This window comes from Chiloscyllium plagiosum, chromosome 41 (assembly GCF_004010195.1).
Source record: "Chiloscyllium plagiosum isolate BGI_BamShark_2017 chromosome 41, ASM401019v2, whole genome shotgun sequence".
NCBI classification, from domain to species: Eukaryota; Metazoa; Chordata; class Chondrichthyes; order Orectolobiformes; family Hemiscylliidae; genus Chiloscyllium; species Chiloscyllium plagiosum.
Window position 1 is genome coordinate 4329071 of NC_057750.1, and position 23329 is coordinate 4352399.

At 48.4% G+C, this 23329-nt stretch overlaps 1 protein-coding gene across 3 annotated transcripts in view; it reads right to left on the reverse strand.

Annotated features, from left to right (window-relative positions):
- Positions 1-540: 540 nt before the first annotated feature.
- The window catches only part of dpf1 (D4, zinc and double PHD fingers family 1), a 77001-nt gene continuing 54212 nt past the window's right edge, over positions 541-23329 (reverse strand). For 2 of the 3 annotated variants that reach the window (XM_043680775.1, XM_043680776.1), the window contains exons 8-11: positions 19976-20104; positions 4459-4571; positions 1351-1432; positions 541-819 (exon numbers count right to left, since the gene is read on the reverse strand). In XM_043680775.1, coding sequence (XP_043536710.1) covers positions 749-819; positions 1351-1432; positions 4459-4571; positions 19976-20104 — 395 coding nt within the window. In that variant the 3' untranslated portion in view covers positions 541-748. The remainder of the gene's footprint in view (positions 820-1350; positions 1433-4458; positions 4572-19975; positions 20105-23329) is intronic. The other variant, XM_043680777.1, reaches the window with a different exon arrangement.

The following is a 23329-nucleotide window of genomic DNA, read 5'->3' on the forward strand; positions in this document are numbered from 1 at the left end:
CAGGGAGCTCGGGAAACCAGGTTGAACACTCTGTGTATAGACAGGAGGCTGAGGGCACACTGGCCAGCAAACAACGTGTTTCCTCAGGATTGCTGGCTTCGACTTCCACACTCAAGTCTGCTGTACAGAGATTGGACCAATTCAATTCAATCTGACATTGGTCCTTTGATGAGGAGGGGAGAACCAGATGAAAGTACAATATACATATATCACAACATGCACTTCCTTTTTACAAGAAACAACTTTTTTTTATCGAAGGGTTAGACGATCCTGTTCTTTCACTGGGTCCAACTCTTGTATAACACCAATAGAACATGCGAAAACCTGACCAAGACGGTGGTGTTACCAGGGTCTGTTCAATAAACGGGTCATTGACGATAACGTGCGGGCTTCTTGAGGCTGAGATAAAATCAACTGGAGCAAGATAGTTCTCTCAGCGGCTGGAGTTGCCCTTTGTTCAATTCACACTTATCTCTAAACAATGTTTGATGTTGAGGATATTTGCTTTGCAAAGTAAAATAAAAGCCCCTCATTAAAACATCGTGTGTAAAACACTTCATTTCATGTTTGCAATCACAGTACAAGGATAGAAATTGCCCCAAGTAGCAGCATTCTGACCTCTCCAAATCAAGGATCACAATCTTACAAGGTTTCAGTGCCGGGTTTCGGGAACCGGGTCACCTTTCTGAGCTGGACAAGCAAAACTTCAGGGTCACTGGCACCAACGCACCAATGACGACGTCGGCTTTTAGGTCAACGTGATGTAGGCTGAGGCTTTCTCTTTCAACTGTTGTAAACACAAATGACAGCTCCAACTGCCTGTGGGGAGGGGTGGGGAGAAAAAACAAGGGACAAAATGAATCCAACTTGTCCTGATTGATCATTTTTTCCACAGGCTAGTGAGGTTCAGTCATTCAGACTGACGAGCTGACTGAGAGTTGGCCATCCCATTCTTGGCAGTGCCACCACTGGCTGGAGGGTGCAATTACAGCGTGACACATTGACATAGGAAACAGCCGTCAGCCGTGTTTGTTGAAAATTGACAACTGTCGGCAATTAGCCCTGCGTGTTCATTGCGGAATGTCCAGTTCCGATGTCATGTGTAGACGCAGCACACGTGACAGTGTCGACAAATGTGTCCCTAATGAATAATGTAACGAGAACTTCGAATGGAGACATGGCCAATCAGCCCATCGAGTCCACAGCAGCCCTCCAAACAGCATTCAACCCATACCCATCCCCCCCCATCTCTAATCCTGCATTTCCCATGGTTAATCCACCTAGCCTGCACATCTTTGGACTGTGGGAGGAAATGCGTTAGTGGGAGAGGGGTAGAAAAGGGGTCCTTACCTTCAGGAGGTTCAGACATTGGTGGGTTCAGGCAGTACATGTGATACCCTCGATCACAATCATCACAGAACAGTAACTGATCCTGGAGTTGGGAGGAAGGGAATAATCAGGTTTTATGTTAGGTGCTACTGCGATACCCGGACAGGTTCATTTTACTGATATATCAAGTATCTCAATCGAGATTGTGCTTCTTTAAACAAGCAAACTGGAATACTGGTGAACTCTGTAATTCCCAAACTGCTCTCATGTTTGGTGCAATTTTAAACCTCCCTCTAATTCAAAGCCTTTGCTTCCTACTGGAATAGGAGTAGGCCATTCAGCCCCTCATGACGTGATACCATAATCGCAATCCCTATACTCGACAAAAATCCATCTAACCACCAGTTTCTACTGGGCAGAGGGAATATTCCAGAATCTATTCGTGCCATCACTAATAGACTAACTTTAATGTTAAAACCCTTTGTTCTGGACTCTCCCTCCCTATACCCTGCACTGCTCCCAACCAACAGAGAAAATCAGTTGAGGCCAAATGTTCTCATATAGGAGCTAGATATAATTCTTAGGGGTAAAGAGATCAGAGGATATGGGGGTTGAAAGGGGAACACGGGGACTGAGTTGAATGATCAGCCATGATCATGCTGAATGGTGCAGCAAGCTCAAAGGGTCGAATGGCCTACTCCTGCTCCTAGTTTCTATGTGTTAAAATAGTTTATCAACTTCCTTTATCATCATAACCACAACAACTATAACATCATTTAATCTTTACTCAAGGAAATACAAAACTAATTCATGTAATTTGTTGCTTTATCTTGCAAATACATCCCACCTCCCCACCCCGGCCCAATTTTAATAACTGTACAAGGTTGTGGGGGGGGGGGGGGTGGGAGGGGGGTGGAGGGGGAGAAAGAGCTGGGCTATACCTTCAGCAACCTGGGCTTCAAATTCTGGAACTCCCTCCCTAAGCTTCTCCCCCTTTGTCTGTTACTCACCTTCCTGCTTTAAGCTGTTGCTGAGAATCAATCTTCTATTGGGCACATGTCCTAAAACCTTAACTACCGTCCCACCGTCAAATCCGATCTGATTGCACTCGTGCGCTCTGCCTTGGGATGACATACAGCATGAAAGATGCAATTGAGGACTCGTGACCTAGCAGTATTATCGCTCGACCGTGAATACAGAGACACCTGTAATGTTCTGGGGTTCCGGTCCGAATCCTGCCATGGCAGATGGTCAAATTTAAATTCAATAAAAATCTGGAATTAAGAGTCTAATGATGAGCATGAAACTGTTGGCGGGGAGGGACCTAGCTGGGTCACTAATGCCTCTTTAGGGAAGGAAACTACCATTGTTACCTGGTCTGGCCCTACATGTAACTCCAGACCCACAGTGATGCTCTCTGGGCAATTAGGGATGGGTGATAAATGCTGGCCTAGCCAGAGACACTCACATCTAATGAATAAATAAACATGCGTACTGTTGGGACTAAAACTGGAAGATTTAAATCTCTGGAACCTTGCCCTGGATGCCTGCTATGTTTTCTCTGTCCTTATGAGCACCCATTGGGTCACAGAACCATACAACACAGAAACCGAACCTTGGGTCCAACTCGTCCACGTCAACCAGATCTAGAATAGAATAGAATATCCTTTATTGTCCCAATCTGACCTAGTCCCATTTGCCAGCATCTCTCTAAACCCTTCCTATTCATATCCCCATCCAGATGCCTTTTGAATGTTGCAACTATAGCCACCATCACCACTTCCCCTGACAGTTCGAGTGAGCGATCAACAACTTCACTTGACGTGAAATTTATCAATGACCAGAGTCCAGGTTTTTCTTATTTCACACTCTCACCATCAGCCCCCCTTTCCTTCCGCTGTCAATCCACAAATCCTGAACGATCCCCTCCCCAGTGCCTGACTCAGCCACAGGGCCACGTCGCCTGTTCCCACAGGGTCCTCACTCAGTCGAGTCAGGCATTGCAACTGTCGCCCCTCTTTCAGGCAAGAGGGTAGCTCAAAGCCCCTGGTCTGCCCGCTCGAGGTCAAAGTGCAACATCTCTGGACCACTATTCGAAGTTCAGTAGCTGAGCCCTGCCCAACATGTACCCTTCAACTAACACTTAAAACATCGTCAAATCACTTCAAAACTCAACACTGCAAGGCCGAAAATCTGGAACAAAAACAGGAAGTTCTGGAGAAACTCAGCAGGTCTGGTGGTGCCTAAGGAGAGAGAAACAGAGTTAACACTTCGAGACTAGTACAGCTGTATTTCAGAATCTCTCCAGAGCACTTTCTGTTTTTACTTTTACTGAATCATTTGTTTTGCTGATATTTGTGGGAACTTGCTGTTTGTAAATTGATTGTTGAGTTCACTACATTACAACGGGGATGACACTACTAAAAGAAAGTAATTTGAAGGGTACAGCACTTTGATAGGTATTGAAGTTGTGAAAGGTGCCATGTAAATGCAGATATCCTTTCCCTTCAGCTACTCCCCATCTCTCTCTCTCTCTCCTTCTCCTATCCCACCATTATTTTTTTCTTTTTCCATCTGTTTTCACTCACCCCCACTTCAGTCAGTCCATTCCATATCACCGCAAGTAACAGAGTTAGAATATTCTCCTCGTCCCCTCCCTTCTCTGGATCCTCTTTCATCTGTGTCCTTCTGATTACCTGACTCACCAGCCAATGGAAACACTTTATCCAGACTGACTCCATCGAAATGCCCGGTTCCATCTCCCTGTTAACCCTCCCTGCTCTGAGGAGAACGATTCCCAGTCTGTCCAAATCACCTGAGGTCTCTCGTCCCATTTCCCTCTCTACCATTCCCGAAGCCTTAGCATCTTTCCGGAACCGTCCCAGATCGGAACATATTCCTTCCTCTGAGGCCTGTGACAGAGTGTTGAACAAATTGCCCTCGCTTTCGGTTAAGGAGATTCGTAGACAGCCCAGCATAGGCCTGGATGGGCCGAATGGCTCCCTTTCTGTGCCATTATGCCATCTCCAGTTGGTCTTGCATGTGGCTGATGCCACCCCCCCCCCCCCACACCTCGACCTATTGTGCCGGGGTTCACTGTCCCCACGTCGCGTTGCCACGGTAACTTACATCGTTCTCTGAGGTACCACAGAGGCTGCAGGATTTACACTCAATGCATTGCCAGCGATAGGTCCTTACCGCAGCGGTCATGTTCACGGTGAACTGCAGACACGATGGGTGGCCTGAGGGGGGCGAGAGAGAGAGAGAGAGACACACACACACAATCAGACCCAGTCAAACCCTCTGGATAAGTCCCAGCCTCTGCTCACACAGGAATTGCTCTCCACAGATGCTGCCAGACATGCTGAGCTTTTCCAGCAATTTCCGATTTTCAGCATCCGCAGTTCTTTCAGATTTTTATCCTGCTTCCCCAAGCTCTCTAACAACTGTCTGCCCTCAAACCCAAGGGGCTGGGGTGGGGTTCGGTTGGGCAGGGGTAACATTTCCCCTTTCAGTTACCTGAAATTGGTGGGGAAGGGGATTGATCCTACCCACAGCAGCTGGGAGAGGCCACTCAGCCTCCCAATCCTGACCCACCACTTTAGCCCAGGGATTGCTTGACTATTCTGGGCCTATATCCCTGACTCTCCCCAGGACAATCCCAGACCTGGGGGTTTTCTTGAGGGAGGAGGGTCCAGATTCCCACTGCCCTCCCTATGACATCACTGATTGGTTGGGGGGAAGGGGGAATGGTAATTGGGGAGGTTGAAGATTTCTGACTGATACCACCCCCCCCTTTGCTCTTTTTCCCACCCCAGTTCTGAGTGTAACCCTTTCCCTGAAGGATTGATGAGACTTCCTCAGACCCCCTCAAGATGATGCCAAAGACCCTGGCATTGGTACAACCCAACTGAGAGAAAGAAGACCTGCATTTCTTTAGCACCACTTGGCCGAAGGAGCACTGCCTGAAGTGTAGTCAAACATAGCAGCCAATCTGGAGATACTGGATGGGGAGTCAATGTGATTTCAGTCATCGAAAAGAACATTCATTGAGGACCAGTTATTCCAATGTTCTGAATGAGGAAGAAATCAGGGCATCAATGTTTCTTGCTGGATCAGTGGAGGACCTTGCAGCAAGCAGTCATGTACAGCAAGATCCCAGGTCTAGGGTTGATGCACTGACCTCAGTCAGAGAAACAGTAGGAGATGCCTTAATCGATCTTAAACACTGGGCTGTTGTCCTCAGCACACTAGGGTGGGGTCTGAGTGCCCAAGGGTCTACACCAGGGTGGGGTCTGAGTGCCCAAGGGTCTACACCAGGGTGGGATCTGAGTGCCCAAGGGTCTACACCGGGGTGGGGTCTGAATGTCCAAGGGTCTACACCAGGGTGGGGTCTGAGTGCCTAAGGGTCTACACCGGGGTGGGGTCTGAGTGCCTAAGGGTCTACACCAGGGTGGGGTCTGAGTGCCTAAGGGTCTACACCAGGGTGGGGTCTGAATGTCCAAGGGTCTACACCAGGGTGGGGTCTGAGTGCCTAAGGGTCTACACCAGGGTGGGGTCTGAGTGCCCAAGGGTCTACACCGGGTGTGGGGTCTGAGTGCCCAAGGGTCTACACCGGGGTGGGGTCTGAATGCACAAGGGTCTACACCAGGGTGGGGTCTGAGTACCTAAGGGTCTACACCAGGGTGGGGTCTGAGTGCCCAAGGGTCTACACCGGGTGTGGGGTCTGAATGCACTAGGGTCTACACCAGGGTGGGGTCTGAGTACCTAAGGGTCTACACCAGGGTGGGGTCTGAATGTCCAAGGGTCTACACCAGGGTGGGGTCTGAATGCCCAAGGGTCTACACCAGGGTGGGGTCTGAGTGCCTAAGGGTCTACACCAGGGTGGGGTCTGAGTGCCCAAGGGTCTACACCTGGGTGGGGTCTGAGTGCCCAAGGGTCTACACCAGGGTGGGGTCTGAGTGCCCAAGGGTCTACACCAGGGTGGGGTCTGAATGCCTAAGGGTCTACACCAGGGTGGGGTCTGAGTGCCCAAGGGTCTACACCAGGGTGGGGTCTGAGTGCCCAAGGGTCTACACCGGGGTGGGATCTGAGTGCCAATGGTGTAGCCCAGGGTGGGCTCTCAGCACTTAAAAGTGGCACCCCAGGGATTTGCCTCAGTCTAGGGTGGGGTCTCAGCACCTGGATGGTGTCCTTTTGCCAATAAAAGATACTAATTAAAAGTTTTTTTTTGTGGGTTTGACAGAGTGGGCAGTATCAAGCTGGATGGTGATGCCTTTCCAAGTCAGATGTCGAAGCTACACTCGCTGACTTGCCTGATCCTGAGGGAAGCTGTTCCCAAGCTGGATATTGCAATGAGGGGAGTGGGAGAGGCCAGCAAGAGGGAGTGAGTGAGCTGCAATTCAATCTGGGAAAACCAACATGAAACATTCAGGGATATTTGACTGTATCTGTTAGACTAAATGGCTTTCTCCTGCTCCTAAAACCTGTTTGGGTCCAGGAATTGTCGGAGCTCATAGCAGAAGTTGGTTGAATGAAAATTTGAGCAAAGGTTTTTTTTCTATTTAGCTCAATGGAGATAACCCACATCCTGGGCAGCTGGGAGCAGTTACTGTCAATGTTTTAAACCAAGAACCCCCTCCTCCACTCTCCACCCCAACCTTTGCCCAGTTCCGCAGTCTGAACCTGTCTGTGTCTCAAACAGCATCAATCTTTCAGAAAATCAAAGGAACTGCTTAGTAATTTCATGCAGCTTCAGTCCTGAGCATTTACAGTCTCTGATAACACTCAACTGGAATAAATTCTGCTTTTAAATGTAAAATTCACCATGCAATACGAGGAACAACTATATGACTGCACCTGGGATTAGATCACATGTTCCCTCAACTTGCTCCCCATCCCAATAATTTTCTTCCCTCTCCCTGCTCAGTTATAGGGCTCCCTAGACTCCTTCAGCCCTCAGGTGCCTCCATAACCTGCCACTTTGCCCTGCATAAGTGTAACAGTCAGCTATTCACCTGCAGCAGCATCATCGCCCAAACCTATCCTAATCTCTATACAGATACTCAGATGCACACACATGTACAGAGACACACAGACACACGCACTAGCATATGCTCAGACACACACACACATGCACAGGCACACTGACACACACACACGCACAGGCACACTGACACACACACACACAGAGACATATGCTCAGACACCCTTTTAGCTAGTCGCTGGGCAATGACTTTGTGTGCGCGAAGCTTGTTGTGGGGAGGGTACAGAGAACTGGTTTTGGCTGAGTTTCCAAGGCATTGAGGTTAATTGCGCCTCCCCCCCTCCCCACCCCTCCTAAAACCATCCCAGGCAACTTCAGAGGGAACCTGGAGTCTCAGCTCCTTTCCCCGGCTGCCCCAGGTTCACCATCAGCGGAAGAAGCCAGTCCATTTGGGAGAAGGATTAAGAACTACAGGACTCCAGTTCAGGCTGAGAGGAGACAGAGGGAGAAATGTCCTTATCTGGCAAACAGCTGAGGCCTGGAAGATGCTGAGATTGTGATGGAGGCAGGTTCACTTGAGGCTGTCAAAAGGGAATTGGATAAATATCCAAAGCAGAAAAAATACTTGCAGGAGAATGGGAGGGGCTGAGTTGTCTTGCAGAGAGCCAGTGTGAATATAACGGGCTGAACAATCTCCTCTGGGCTGTTAACTGTTCAATGATTCAATGACCCAAGGGCTCAGGGCTTTGTTTACAAAGAAAATCTGCATTTAAACCATTGCTTATAATTTAAAAGGACTTGATATAGTGATGTTTCCATGGGTTTTTCACTAGTTTCATCATTTGCTGTTGGTTTAAAATTTATTTGCTCACCTGGAGAGTGTGTGTTTTGGGATTTGATCAGAGAATCTGAAACTCAGGGGCTCAAAACTCACCCCAACCAAGAACTCAACTCAATAAAACTCTGTTGTGATCATTCTGAGCTGGAAGTATTGGGGACAGATAGAGAGATAGAGAGAAAGAGATAGAAGGAAAGAGAAAGAGAGAGAAAGAAACAGAGAAAGAAAATGAAAAAAAGAAAGAGAGCGAAAGAGAAAGAGAGAGAGGAGAAGAGACAAAAATAAAGAGAGAGAAAATGACATAAAAGCTGCCAAATTGTTTGCAAATCCTAAAGTGCTTACAGACTTATCTTTTAGAAAGAGAGTCTCACTTTTCAAACCTGATCATAAAGAGAGCTGCATTACTAGACTTTTGTGATCAAACATTACAACATAGGTCTGGGGCAGGAGGGTCCTGAACTTGGGCCTCCTGAACCAGAGGCAGCAACACTACCACAACAATGAGCCCTGATGGCATTGTTTGTAGTGCAGCTTTCTGAACCACTGGACAATTCAGAGTGAAATCAGCCAACGAAATACTTTCTGAAGTGTAGTCGTAGCAAATATGATCGCCCATATAGACATAGCAAGATCCCACAACCTACGACATGGATAACCTGAATTCAAAACGTTATTTGAGGCAGAAATGTTGAATCATTCACTTGGGAGAGAGTCCCCCAGTCAAATTAATTTCTGGGGAACCTTTCTGTCCGACACAGTGAGCCTCGGTGTAACTGAGTCAATAAGGGGCAGCCCGTCTGACAGTGCAGCACTCCCTCAGCCCTGCATTGGTATCTCTGTACTCAAACTTGAGAGGTGAACCCGGAGTGCCAACAACACACAGGCAATGGTACCACCACCTGAGCTGGCACTATCTAGAACACAAAACCAAAGAGTTCCTAAACTGTGACCCTGTTTTAAGGCTTCCAAGTTCTCATGAGGCCTCAGTGAATGGTAGGGGCTGTGGAGTAATGGGATGGGGTGTAGAAGAGAGAAGGGTGGTGGGGGTACAGTTTCAGCTTCCCACCTCAACTGGGACCCTGACCCCCCCCACCACCACCAGATCAACCCTCTCCCCGGTCGAGATCTAGGGAACTCGAGATCTAGTTTCATATTGATGGGTTCCCCAATGGAGATGAGGAGTTTTTTTCTCTTACAGGGTCTATAAGGAGAGGCTGAATAGGCAATGGATATTCTCCCTGGAGTGTCGGAGGCTGAGGGATAACATTATAGAAGTTTATAAAATCATGAGGGACACGGATAGGGTGAATAGCCAAGGTCTTTTCCTCAGGGTAGAAATGACCAAAAATAGAGGGCATAGGTTTAAGGTGAGAGGGGAAAGATTTAAAAAGGACCTAAGGGGCAATCTTTTTCACTCAGAGGGTGGTGGAATGAGCTGCCAGAGAGGCTGGTGGAGGCTGGTACAATTACAACATTTAAAAGGCATCTGGATGGGTATATGGATAAGAAGAGCTTAGAGGGATATGGGCCAAATGTTGGCAAATGGAACTAGTGTAATTTAGGATATCTGGCTGGCATGGAAGAGTTGGACTTGAGGATCTGTTTCTGTGCTGTACATGTCTATAATTCTACAAGTCTTTCAAAACACTCTTGCCAGAGGCTCGGGACCAGTCAATGTTTTTAAGGCCAAGGTGGGTAAATTCTTCATTAACAAGGGAGTCAATGGTTACCAAGGAGTAGGCAGCAAAGCAGAGTCAAGACTATAAGCAGATCAGCCATGATCTTATCAAGTGGTGGAATGTGTTCGAGGGGCTGAATGGCCTGCATTTGCTCCTAATTTGAATGAATCTTACTGGTATGTGGGGGAGAAAGCAGTAAACCGGATTGTTTCAAGGTGGTTTACATGGAAAAGAGCAAAGGGAACAAATCTGAAAAGGCCAGATCTTTCTGGGTAATGGGGAATGAAAAGGGGAGTGGGACCAAATGGGGAGCAAAGAACCTGCCGAGGCCCACAGCAGTGGTGTAGGGGTATTCTCAATGCGCTAACAACCCTAATCCTCTGGGGATAAGGGTTCAAATCCCACCATAGTAGATCATTACTTCATTTTAAAACTAGCCAAATGATGATCATTGGTGTGAATCCGTCATCATTATCTGGTGTGGCCTATACGTGACTCCAGACCCACTACGATGTGGTTGATTCTTTACTGCCCTCTGAAATGGCCCCAGCAAGAGACTCAGTTAAGGGACAGTTAGGAATGCAATAGCCCAGCCACACCTCCATCCTGGATGGAATAAAAAAAAACCTCTCGACGCAATGCTATCCAGCAGTTTATATGGAGGCTCCCAGTGTAACACCCAACCAGCCTGAAACACTGCAAATACCTTCAAAATGTCTGTCTGCTCTGACTTCAGCTGAAGCTGTTGCAGAGGAGGGAAGCTCTCCCTCTGACTGCATACTCTTTGCCAATGCTGGTCCTTTGTTGGCTTTTTACTAATCATTATCCTTTTAAAAAAAAATCTAATCTTGCAATAATCAACTCCAGAAAACAGGGAGAGTCAGGAATCATTTAATTCTGAGGACCCATTTTCCATACACTAACCAGACATTTGAACGGCTTTTGTGAGTTATATGCCCATAAAACAAAACCCCTTTAAGGATTTCAGCATGTTGTATAAGGTGTGCAAGAAGGATATGTTTTGAATCACATTCCTTTCAAATAAATTCTTAAAGGGAAAGGAGGCTGCACCTAACTGCCTGAATTGTACAGAGACTGGTCGATCCCCTGTGCCTTATCTCATGTACAGACAGGATGAAGTATTGAGTTTCTGAGAGAGAATTTAACCCGTATTTTAAAATTCTCACCCGCTATCGCCTTGCCTTCCTCCCTGCCTCTGAAAACCCCTCCAGCCTCACAAGTTACCCCCCAGGACACTCCTCATGTTTCAGAGTATCTCTAATTCCAATCCACTGTTGGCTGCCAGCTCCCTGACCTCTCGAATGCTCTCCCCAAACCTCTCTGCAACCCCTGCCCTATAAGTTGCTCCTCGGAACCTACCCCTTTGTCCAAGCTAAGGGTCACTTGTCCCATACCACCTGAAGTTGTTTGATTTAATATTTTTCTCGTGTGCCTGGGAACGCTGGGCAATTTTAGAGGCACTACATGACTATAAGGGATAGTAGCTGAAAATGTGTTGCTGGAAAAGCGCAGCAGGTCAGGCAGCATCCAGGGATTCCCTGGATGCTGCCTGACCTGCTGCGCTTTTCCAGCAACACATTTTCAGCTCTGATCTCCAGCATCTGCAGACCTCACTTTCTCCTATAAGGGATAGTAGAGTGGCTCAGTGGTTAGCACTGCTGCCTCACATGCCAAGGGTCCAGGTTCAGTTCCAGCCTCAGGCAATTGTCTGTGTGGAGTTTGTATGTTCTCCCCGTGTCTGTGCACGTTTCCTCTGGGTGCTCCGGCTTGGTGGATTGACCATGTTATTTTGCTCAGGGACACGCAGGCTGAGTGGATGATCCACAGGAACTGGGGAGTTCTGCAGATAGAGAGGATGGATCTTCAGAGGGTCTGTGTGGATTCCATGGGTTGAATGGCCTGTTTCAACACTGGAGGGATTCTCTAAGTTGTTGTTTTAAGCATAATGCAGGGGACCTGAAGTTCTGAAGGCCCCTCTAGTGGTAGATAAGAGCAACTGCAGGCAGGACCACTTGTGACACAATGGGCAGCCCACTTAGAGAGTGCAGCATTAGCACTAGCAGATTTAATCTATCGTACACCGACTGGGGCATTAGAGCTAAGTGGCTCCTGCAGTGGGCCAGTACTAACAGGATGGACCAAAAGGTCACCACTGTGAACATCCTACAATTCAACTCCACTTGAAGACATAATGAACAGAGGTGATTACCCAGACCCTCCTCCGCACCCAGTCGTGTCATTGCTGGAATTAACCTTCATCTTGCCTGCCTCTCTGTGGCCATACTGGTTTCATTTATCTGCACAAGCCTCCAACCCTATCTGTACATCCACCTATTGCTGTACACTTCATGTTTGCTTTGACATTTATTCATGGGATATGGGCACTGCTACCAGGGACAGTATTTGTTGCCCCCCTTGAGAAGGTGGGGGTGAGCTGCCTTCTTGAACAGCTGCAGTCTATGTGCTGTGGGTTAACCCACAATGCCCTTAGGGAGGGAATTCCAGGATTTTGACCCAGCAACACTGAAGAAATGGCGATATATTTCCAAATCAGGGTGGTGAGGGACTTGGAGGGGAACTTGCAGGGGGTGGTGTTCCCGCTTGTCCTTCTATACGGAAGTGGAGGTAGGTTTGGAATGTGCTGTCTGAGGATCTTTGGTGAACTTCTGCAATGCATCTTGTAGATGGTACACACTGCTGCTACTGAGTATCGGTGGGGGAGATATTGATGCTTGTGGATATGGTGCCAATCAAGCGGGGGCTGCTTTGTCTGGATGGTTGTGAGAGTTGTTGGAGCTGCACTCATCTAGGCAAGTGTGAAGTATTCCATCACACTCCTGACTTGTGCCTTGGAGATGGTGGATAGGCTTTGGGAGTCAGGAGGTGAGTTACTCGCTGCAGGATTCCTAGCCTCTGACCTGCTCTTGCAGCCACTGTATTTATGTGGAGAATCCAGTTCAGTCTCTAGTCATTGGTAACCCCTAGGACACTGATGGTTACCATGTGTTTATCCAGCTTCCCCTGGAATATATAACACCATTCCCCCGAATCTCTATCTCTCCGGTGGGAGTGAGTTCCACATTCTCACCACTCTCTGGGTACAGGAGCCTCTTCTCTATTGGGATTATTGGTGACTGCCTCAGATTGGAGAATCCCAGATTCTGTCTCTCCCATGAGTGGCAAACACCTTCCTTAGATCCACCCTGAGCAAAGGTGCATTGCCCTTTGGGCAGGGCTGAGAACTGCCCAAAGGTGGCACAGTGGCTCAGTGGTTAGCAATGCTGCCTCACAGTGCCAGGGTTCCAGGTTCAATTCCAGCCTCGGGCGACTGTCTGTGTGGAGTTTGCACATTCTCCCCGTGTCTGTGTCTGCGTGGTTTTCCTCCCACATTCCAAAGATGTGCAGGCCAGGTGAATTGGCCATGCTAAATTGTCCATAGTTGTTAGGTGCATTAGTCAGATGGGCGAGGGTGGGTTACTCTTTGGAGGGTCGGTTTGGACTTGTTGGGCCGAAGGGTCTGTTTCTACACTGTAGGGAATCTAACCATGAAACTGGCACGGAGCTGCATGTGGGGAGGTGAGTATAAAAATGAAATTCACTCTGCATTGCGAGGGCTCCAGGTGGCGATCAGCTTCAGTGGGTTGCTGGGACAGCATTGGTCCAGCCCAGTGTGTTTATTGGTTTCTGCCAAAAATGGATCCACTTCCTGAGTGGGTTTATTGCAATGGTGATTCCCAGTTGCTGCTGTGGTACTAATGAATTCCATCTACAATGGTCCCAAATCTGACTAGGAGGGAGAATGAACAGGGAGTGTTCAAGGTGCAGCACAGAGGGAGGATTAACTACAAGTGACTATCACTCGTGTGTCTCTACTGCACAAAAACTGACCACACACTCAGCTTAGACGGGTTTCATCTCCCTCCTTTACAAAGCTGACTCCTGCTAAGAGTCTCGCTCTGGGGAAAAGAGGGAAAGTCAATTGCAACCTCATTGCTAAAGTCATCCATGCATCCCCACGGATCCCGAGGAAACTGCCTCCCTTTCCAACTGACAGAGGGAGTTTGGAGTAGAAATAGACCACTCGGCCCATCGAACCTGCACCTCCATTCCATCGGGCAGCTCTGAACATCCAAACTGGCCCGGCCACGTGGTGAGGTGGAGAGTGTGGCTGTCTTCGACTGGACATGTTTATTAATTGGCTCGCCCATCAGCTCCTCCAGACAGACCCCCTTCCACTCAGCCTTCATCAAAACTACCCCTCTCCTGCCCCAAGCAAAGAGCAGAGGCAGAGAATGCAAATGTCTCCCCTTGAGTTTCATCAGCACATATCAGGTATCACACCATTCAGCCTCCTCCTGCTCCTCATCATTTACCTCAACTCCATTTCCCTGTACTAGCCCCCAATGTCTTAAATATCTACAAACCTAGCTATCGCTGTCTTGAACTCACTCAGTGATGGAGCCTCCATAATCCTCTGGGAGAGAATTCCAAAAGTTTCATACCCTTTCTCTGTGAAGTTCATAGTTCCTTGAAGTCGCACATAGACAGGACAGTGAATAAGGGGTTTGGTATGCCTGCCTTTATTGGTCAGTGCATTGAGTAGGGTTGGGAGGTCATCTTGCACTGCTACAATTCATTGGTTTGGAATTCTGCATTCAATTCTGGTCTCCCTGCTTTAGAAAAGATGTTGTGAAATATTAAAGGGTTCAGAAAAGATTTACAAGGTTGTTGGCAGGGTTGGAGGGTTTGAGCTATAGGGAGAGGCTGGGGCTGTTTTCCATGGAGCATTGGAAGTTGTGAGGTGACCTTATAGAGGTTTATAAAATCACAAGAGGGCATGGATTGAGGGGGAATAGGCAAGGTCTTTTCCCTCGGGTGGGGCAGTCCTAAACTAGAGCACATAGGTTTAAGGTGAGAGGGGAAAGATATAAAAGGGACCTGAGGGGCAACGTTTTCACACAGAGGGTGGTGCGTGTATGGAATGAGCTGCCAGAGGAAGTGGTGGAGGCTGGTACAGTTACAACATTTAAAAGGCATCTGGATGGGTACATGAATAGGAAGGGTTTAGAGGGATATGGGTCAAATGCTGGCAATTGGGACTAGATAAGTTTAGAATATCTAGTTGGTATGGATGAGTTGGACCGAAGGGTCTGTTTCTGTGCTGTACATCTCTATGATTCTAAGACGTTCCTCCTGATCTCAAATGGCCTACCATTTTTTAATGGACACATGAAATAGAAACAGAGTAGGCCATTCTGCCCTTCAAGCCTGCCTCACCATTCAATAAGATTAAGGTTGATCTGTTTGTGTTTTGAATTCCACGTTCCCATCAACCCCCAATGCCCTTCGATTCCCCTGTCCAACAAGAATCCACCTCTGCCTTAAAAATATTCAATAAATCTACTTCCATCACTTTCTGGGGTAGACAGTCTAAGTGCTGCACAACCTTCAGAGAGAACAAAAAAGTCATCTCCTCTCCCCCTGAAAGGGTGACCTCTAATTTATAAACAGTGCTCCGGGTTCTGGACTGACCCACATGAGGAACCATCCTTCCCATATCCACCTTGTCCAGACCATTCAGGATTTTGTACACTTCAATCAAACCACCCCCTTACTCTTCTAAACTCTACTGAAAACCAGCCCAGTCTGTCCAACCTTTCCTCAACCAAACAGCCCACTCCTTCCACGTATCAATCTGGTAAACCTCCTCTGAACCACTGCCAGTGCACTTACATCCTTCATTAGATAAGAAGACCAGAACTGAATACTGTCCAGAGTTTTCTATGCCCCTGGTTCCAGACTCAATGGCATTAGCCATCACTGAATCCCTCACTATCAACATCCTGGGGTTTACCATTGACCAGAAACTGAACTGGACTCATCATAGTGGCTACAAAAACAGCTCAGAGACCAGAAATACTGCAATGAATAACTTACCTCCTGACTCCCCAAAGCCTGTTCACAAACATAGAATCCCTAGAGTGTGGAATTATGCCACTTGACCCATCAGGTCCACACCAACCCATCAGGTCCACACCAACCCTCCGAAAAGCATCCCACTTGGACAAAACCCTCTCCCCTGTTGCTGTAAATCCTGCATTTCCCATGGCTAATCCGCCCAACCTGCACATTGTTGGCACAAATCGAGAGTGTGGTGGAATACTCCCCACGTGCATGGATGGGTGCGGCTCTAATAACATTCAAGAAGCTCGAAACCATCCAGGAAAAAGCAGCCTTCTTGATTGGCACCACATCCACAAATATTCAATCTCCGAACCTCACACTCAGGAGCAGCAGTGTGTACTTTATTTCTCGTACTGTAAATACAACACAGTGGCTTCAGCTTAAAGAATGAGGCAATAACCCTGTGATTTGTCAAACATGACATTTCCTGTCCACACAAAAATGACAGAATGTTCCACAAGGTGACATGAATCTGCCGGTAAGGATTCTCTACTACAGCATTAACTCGGAGAGGAACTGGGCAGATCAAACTTAAAGGAACAATGAAGTGGTCTTGCTGGGGAAAACTCGGCAGGTCTGGCAGTGGCTGTGGAGAGAGAAACAGAGTTAGCATTTTGATTCTGGTGAGGTCTGTCCTTCAGAAGGTTCTGAAGAAGGGTCACGGGACTCAAAATGTTAATCTCTTCCTCTCTTTCCACGGATGCCTCCAGACCTGCTGAGTTTCTCCAGCATTTTCTGTTTGCTATTCAGATCTTCAGTTCATTGTTTTAATTGAATAAGATGATTTGGTTTGGCCCCTGCTCCCTCCGTTTGCAAAGGCACTATTTGTCATAACAGGGAGCAGTCTGCCCTGTCCTACCCAGAACCCAGGGTCCGGCCTGTGTCGGCTCAGGACCTTTGAGGTAGGAGCAGGAGAGTGGAAAGGAATTTAACACCAACACCACTCCTCTATTGCTGCACAGTGACTTAGAGGAGGCCATTCAGCCCTTGGAGTTCACTGAGCGACTGGAAGTCTCTGTAAAGTTGGGGGGGAGGTGGTGGGAGGGGAGGCTGGAGTGGTGGTGAGAGGGGAGGTGGTGGGAGGGGAGGCGGTGGGAGGGGAGGTGGTAGTGGTGGTGGGAGGGGAGGTGGTGGGAGGGGAGGCGGTGGGAGGGGAGGCGGTGGGAGGGTAGGCTGGAGTGGTGGTGGGTCTGGCTCGTCCACGCTAGCCTCCACAGCCAAAAGGCACATTCACGCGGTCAACGTCAAGAGTTCCTTCCTGGATATCTCAAGAATTGGACTGAGCAGTGTGACACCTCTGCTGTGCAATCGCTGAGTAGGGGGGGTGAGCTGGATGGAGGTGGGGGTAGTTGAAGGGATGGATCCTACCATAAGACCATGTCTTTGGGAGACGGTGGGAGAGAGACATGCCAGGAAAGAATTGCGATAGTGAATTGGGAGTATAGCTCCTGGGAGAATGTGTGGACTGCAGATGCTGGAGATTCCCCACCTCACCCTAGTTCCAAACTTCCAGCTCAGCCTGTCCCCATGACCTGTCCTACCTGCCTATCTTCTTTTCCACCTATCCACTCCACCCTCCTCCCTGACCTATCACCTTCATCCCCTCCCCCACTCACCTATTGTACTCTCTGCTACTTTCTCCCCACCCCCACCGTCCTCTAGCTTAATCTCTCCTTTATTCCTGATGAAGGGCTTTTGCCCGAAACGTCGATTTTGCTGCTCCTCCAATGCTGCCTGAATTGCTGTGCTCTTCCAGCACCACTAATCCAGAAGCTGGAGAAGTCAGCATGGGCAGCACGGTGGCTCAGTGGTTAGCACTGCTGCCTCACAGCACCAGGGTCCCAGGTTCGATTCCAGCCTCGGGCAACTCTCTGTGTGGAGTTTGCTCCAGTTTCCTCCCACAGTCCAAAGATGTGCAGGTTAGGTGGATTGGCCGTGCTAAACTGCCCATAGTGTTAGGTGCATTAGTCAAAGGGAAATGGGTTGGTGTGGACTTGTTGGGCCGAAGGGCCTGTTTCCACACTGTAGGGAAATCTAATCTTAAAGTCAGAGTCAAAAAGGGTGGTGCTGGAAAAACACAGCAGGTCAGGCAACATCTGAGGAACAGGAGAGTCCTGATGAAGGGCTTATGCCCGAAACATCGACTCTCCTGCTCCTCGGATGCTGCCTGACCTGCTGTGCTTTCCCAGCACCAGCCTTTTCAAGTCTAGCTCCTGTCCAAGGGCATTGACCAGAGTGAGAGAGTTCAGGAGCTCACATGAGGTGAAATCCAGGCCTTCTCTGGCCTGCTGGGTGGATAGGAAAGATCCCACAGCCATAGGTTTGAAAAACAGCTGGTAGGGGTGGGGGTGGGACTGAGGCAGGGGTTGGGATAGCTCTGCCTGCTATCGCTGGGGTTGATATTTAAGCTTCAATCACACAAAAAACAAGCTGCTTCTTGTCCAACTGCAGACTGTGGAAGCTTGCTGCATGTCTTTTTTGCCCTTGTTCACTCATGGCATCGCGAGCTGGGCCAGCATTTATTGCCCATCCCTAATTGCCCAGAGAGTGGTTAAGAGTCAACTACATCGCTGAGGGTCTGGAGTCACGTTTAGGCCCAGGTAAGGATGGCAGTTTCCTTCCCTAAAGGGCATTACTGAACCAGATCGGCTTTGTCCCCCCATCATCAATAACAGTCATCTTTGGACTCAATTCCAGATTCTTCTATTAAGAACAAATTCAAACCCCATCAGCTACCAGGCGGGATTTGAACCCAGGTCCCGAGAATAATGCCTGGGTCTCTGGAATAGTCCAGCAATCACACCACAGTGCCATTGCTTCCCCATTACTGACTGAACAATGCCCCCTCCAGTAATTTGATGTAACAACAAGCCCCTTAGTTTAGGCCTTGGATTCTGTGAAGAAGACAGAATTGAGGCCACAAACGCTGAGCCACCATGAGGACAAGTGTTTTAATGTGGAGTGCAGTGAGCTGGGGGGAACCTGAGGGGTAAGCATCCCAGGGCCCCACTAACAGATTGTGAAATGCCGTGCTCTGAAACGCACACCACAGGAAGGTTCCAGTGCAGAAAGAGGCCATTCAGCTCATCTCAGCCATTCTCTCCCGCACATCCTTCCTTCTCAGGTGACTATCCCATTCCCTTTCAAAAGCCCGGTTTGAAGCTGCCTCCACCACACTCTGCACTCCAGACCCTAATCGTTCACTGAAGTTTGTCATGCTGGCCATGTTGCCACTGCGTCTAAATTTGTGCTCTGTCCTTCTCAATCCTTCCACCAAAGGGAACAGTTGCTCCCTCTCTATGCCGTTCAGGCCTTCAGGACGTACACTGCCACCATCAAACCTCCTCTCAATCTTCTCATCTCCAGGGAAAACAGACCCACCTTCTCCACGTCCCTGCAGTTCCTCACCCCTGGAGCCAATCTTTTCTGCCCTCTATCTCTAATAACCAGGCTGTCTTTCAAAAGAGTTGCTTCTAAGATAGAACATGGTAACACCAAGAGGAATGGGCCAGTTATCTCAGGTGGCTGAATGGCTGGTGTGCAATCTAGAATAGACACCAAGAGCGTGGGCTCAGTCCTCATACCGGTTGAGGTTATCATGAAGGATTCCCCTTCTCAATGTCTCCTGGGAGCGTACTGACACTCAGGTTAAACTACCATCAGTTGTCTCTCTCAAATGAGAGCGGGATAATCTTTAAGGGACTCACAGCATCCATAGAGAGAGTTAGTTAACGTTTTGAGTCTACTCAGTACAGATTCCAATATTTACAGTAATGTGCTCCTTGGACTATCAGGTGAAGATGAACCAGTTTTTTTTCTGAATAAGGTTTGCCTTATCTCTCTCTCTCTCTCTCTATCACAACCTGAGCAGCTTCAACAGGCCTACGCTCCCAGATTTAACTGAGGCTTTTACTTTGGTTCGGGTTAGTTTTTAAATCAGGCTTGACCGCCCCCTCCTGGTCTCTGTAGGTGGCTCCCTCAGGTCCTGACTGTGAGGAGTTGGACTGACACACCCCCTAGTTTAAAGAGGAAGTGGGTTGCGGGTGGGGGAATAGGAGGACAAACGGGGTGGGGACAGGAGGAAAAGAGGGGGGGGGGAGGTTGGAGGGTAGAGAATGAACTTCACAAGGTGGGCAGTAAATGGGGGATTAAACTCACCTGAGCGACCACAATCTGCACAGGATATTAGATCCTCAGGACACCCAGTCTTCTTATTTGCAGAAATCCCGCCCAGGCAGAAATCGCAATAGGTGTTCGGAATGATGGTCCCATCGGGGGCTTTCCTAGCTGCAGGACATTATGTAACAGTCAATAGGGCGGAGAGAGATGCAAACATCTTCCTTACACTCCCTGAGCAATGGGATGTCCTGCACACACCTTTCCAGGCGGGAGATTCACTACAGGAACCAGGCAGGGGGACAACCAGCAAGTTCAAGAGTCCTCACCGAATCTTAAAGGGGCAGTCTTCTCATCCAGCTCCCCCCTCCCCACCCCTCTCCCTCCCACCATAAAGTCAGGGCGAGGTTTTATTTTGACTCCTCTCCCACTCCTCAGTAACACCACTTTGCCAAGTGGGTCACACTCTCATGGAGTCTTCACAGCACAGAAAGAGGCCATTCAGCCCATCGTGTCCACTCCAGTCATCAAACACCCATCTATTCTCATCTAATTTCCCAACATTCACCTGTAGCCTTATGTGCTGTGGCATTTTGAGTGATCATCTTAACCGCTGTGAGGCTTCCCACCTCTGTCACCCGTTCAGGCAGTGAGTTCCACATTCCCACTACCTTCTGGACGAAAAATATTTTCCTAAAATCTCCTGCTCCTTACTTTCAAACTGTGCCCCCTGGTCATTGACCCGTCTATCCACCCTGTCTATGTGCCCCAGAATTTTGTGCAACTCAATCAGGGCTCCGCTCCCAACCCAACCTAACCTCCTCTGCTCTCAGGAAAACAAACCCCAGCCTATCTAGTCTCTCTTCATCGCTGAATCGCTCCAGCCCAGGCAACATCCTGGTGAATCTCCTCTGCGTCCTCTCCAGTGCAGTCACATCCTTCCTACAGTCAGGGACCAGAGTTGTACACAGTACTTTAGCTGTGGCCTAGTGTTATTTCCAGCTCCATCCTTGCTGTTGTATTCAATGCCTGGACTCATAAACGCAAGTCGCCCATATGCCTCGATAACCACTTACTGACCTATCGTGCCATCTTCCAGGACCTATGGACATGCACATCAAGGTCCCTCTGATCTCTTGCACTTCCCAGGGTATTCCATTCCTAGGGTACACCATTCACCATGTACTCCTTTGCCTTCTTAATCCTCCCAAAATGCATCAGCTCACACATTCCAGGATCAAATTTTATTTGCTACCATTTGGCCCATCTAACCAGTCCATCTTGAGTCAGAAGGCTGTGGCTTCAAATCTTGCTGCAAAGACTCCAGCCGCACTGTCCAGTTGGACTGAGGAAGTGCCGCACTGTCAGATGCGCCATTTCTCAATTCAAACTATGAAGCCAAGTCCTGTCCATGCTCTTGTGAAAGGGAGAAGAGAAAGGGAGTTCTCCTTGGTGTCCTGGACAACGGCAATCCCTCAATCAACATTACTAAAGAACAGATTATCCGTTTGTCACAACTTTACTGTTTGTTGGAGCTTGCTGTGCATGATCTGGCTGGTGAATCTCTTACAAGATGACAGGACCTGCACTTCAAAGGTATTTTATTACTTGTAAAATGCTTTGGGATGGCTTAAGATCATGAAAGGTGCTATATCAATGCACAGTCTTTTTCCCAGGACAGTACAGTCTTCACACGGGCAGTCTGATAACGGGGAGTGGCAGGGAAAGGGATGAGAGGTGATGCTCCTTTGTCACATGTTTCACATTCAGCGGTCTGAGGCACTCCCATTCCCATGAAGAGTTATGATTATCTCTCTGAGGGACTGACTGAGCTCCTCTCCAGCAATGAGTGGGTGTGGGTCAAGGTTGTAGCCCATGAGACAGTCAGTCTAGATCCCAACTGGTACTGAGTATCTAACGTATCTAAAGCAGATCTGGTGTCAGTGCATGTCCTTGGAAGCTACATCTGTAGTTGTAAAGTTCTTTATTTCCCAGCCTTGAGTCCACAGCCCAAACAATAGACACACTTAACATAGAAACATAGATTATAGCAGCAGAAGTAGGCCATTCAATCCATCAAGCCTACTCCACCATTCAACATGATCATGGCTGATCCTCTATTTCAATGAAATACTCCCACACTGTCTCCATACTCCATTACCCTCCAGAGGTCTATTCATGTTGTGAACATATTAAGAACATTTCGTCCACAGACCTCTTTGGGAGGGAACATCACTAGTCCCTGAGCAAAGAAATTCCTCCTCCGTTCAGTCCCTACTTCCGCTTTATATCCCTTTTCTAATCAATTCCCTTCACAATCAGAGCCAACGTTCCATTTTCCACAGCATGCTCTGCTTTAAGAGATCCTCACTGTTCAGGATATTCAGGAATTGGACTGAGCAGTGTGATACCTCTACAGTATAATAACCCATTGACATACACCAGATTGGTAGACAAGAGGAGTTACATCTTAAGGCCTGAGGTGGGGATGTTCACCAATGATGGCACAATGTTCAGCACCATTAGCAACTCCTCAGCAGCTCATGTTCAAATGCAGCAAGACCTGGACAATATCTTAGCTTGGACTGACTATGACAAGTTACATTCAAGCCACACAAATGCCAGGCTATGTCCATCTCCAATAAGAGATTCAATGGCATCACCATTACTGAAGCTCCCTACCCATTGGCAACATCTAGGGGGTTATCATTGATCAGAAACTGAACTGAGCTAGCCAGTTAAAGATCACAGCTACAAGAGTAGGACAGAGGCTAGAAATACTGCAGTGAGCAAGTCACCTCCTGATTCCCAAAGCCTGTCCACCATCTTGGAGCAAGTGAGGACTGCAGATGCTGTAGGTCAGAGTTGAGAGTGTGGTGCTGGAAGAGCACAGCAGGTCAGGCAGCATCCCAGGAGCAGGCTAGTCAACGTTTTGGGCATTAGTCCTTCATCAGGAATGATGAAGGGCCTATGCCCAAAATGTCAATTCTCCTGCTCCTCAGATGCTGCCTGACCGGCTGTGCTTTTCCAGCACCACACTCTCGACCCTGTCCACCATCTACAAGGCAGAAGTCAGGGGTGTGATGGAATACTCCCCACTTGCCCTGGATCGGAGCAGCTCCAACAACACTCAAGAAGCTCAACACCATCCAGGGCAAAGCAGCCCCCGCTTGATCAGCACCACATCCACAAACATCCACTCCCTCCACCACTCATGCTCAGTAGCAGCAGTGTGTACTATCTACAAGTTGCACTACAGAAATCGTCAAAGGCTCTTTAGTTTGACCCTTCCAAACTTACAATCTCCATAACATAGGACAAAGTCAGCAGACATCGACATCATCTATTGCATCCGCTGCACCCGATGTGGCCTCCTCTATATTGGGGAGACAGGCC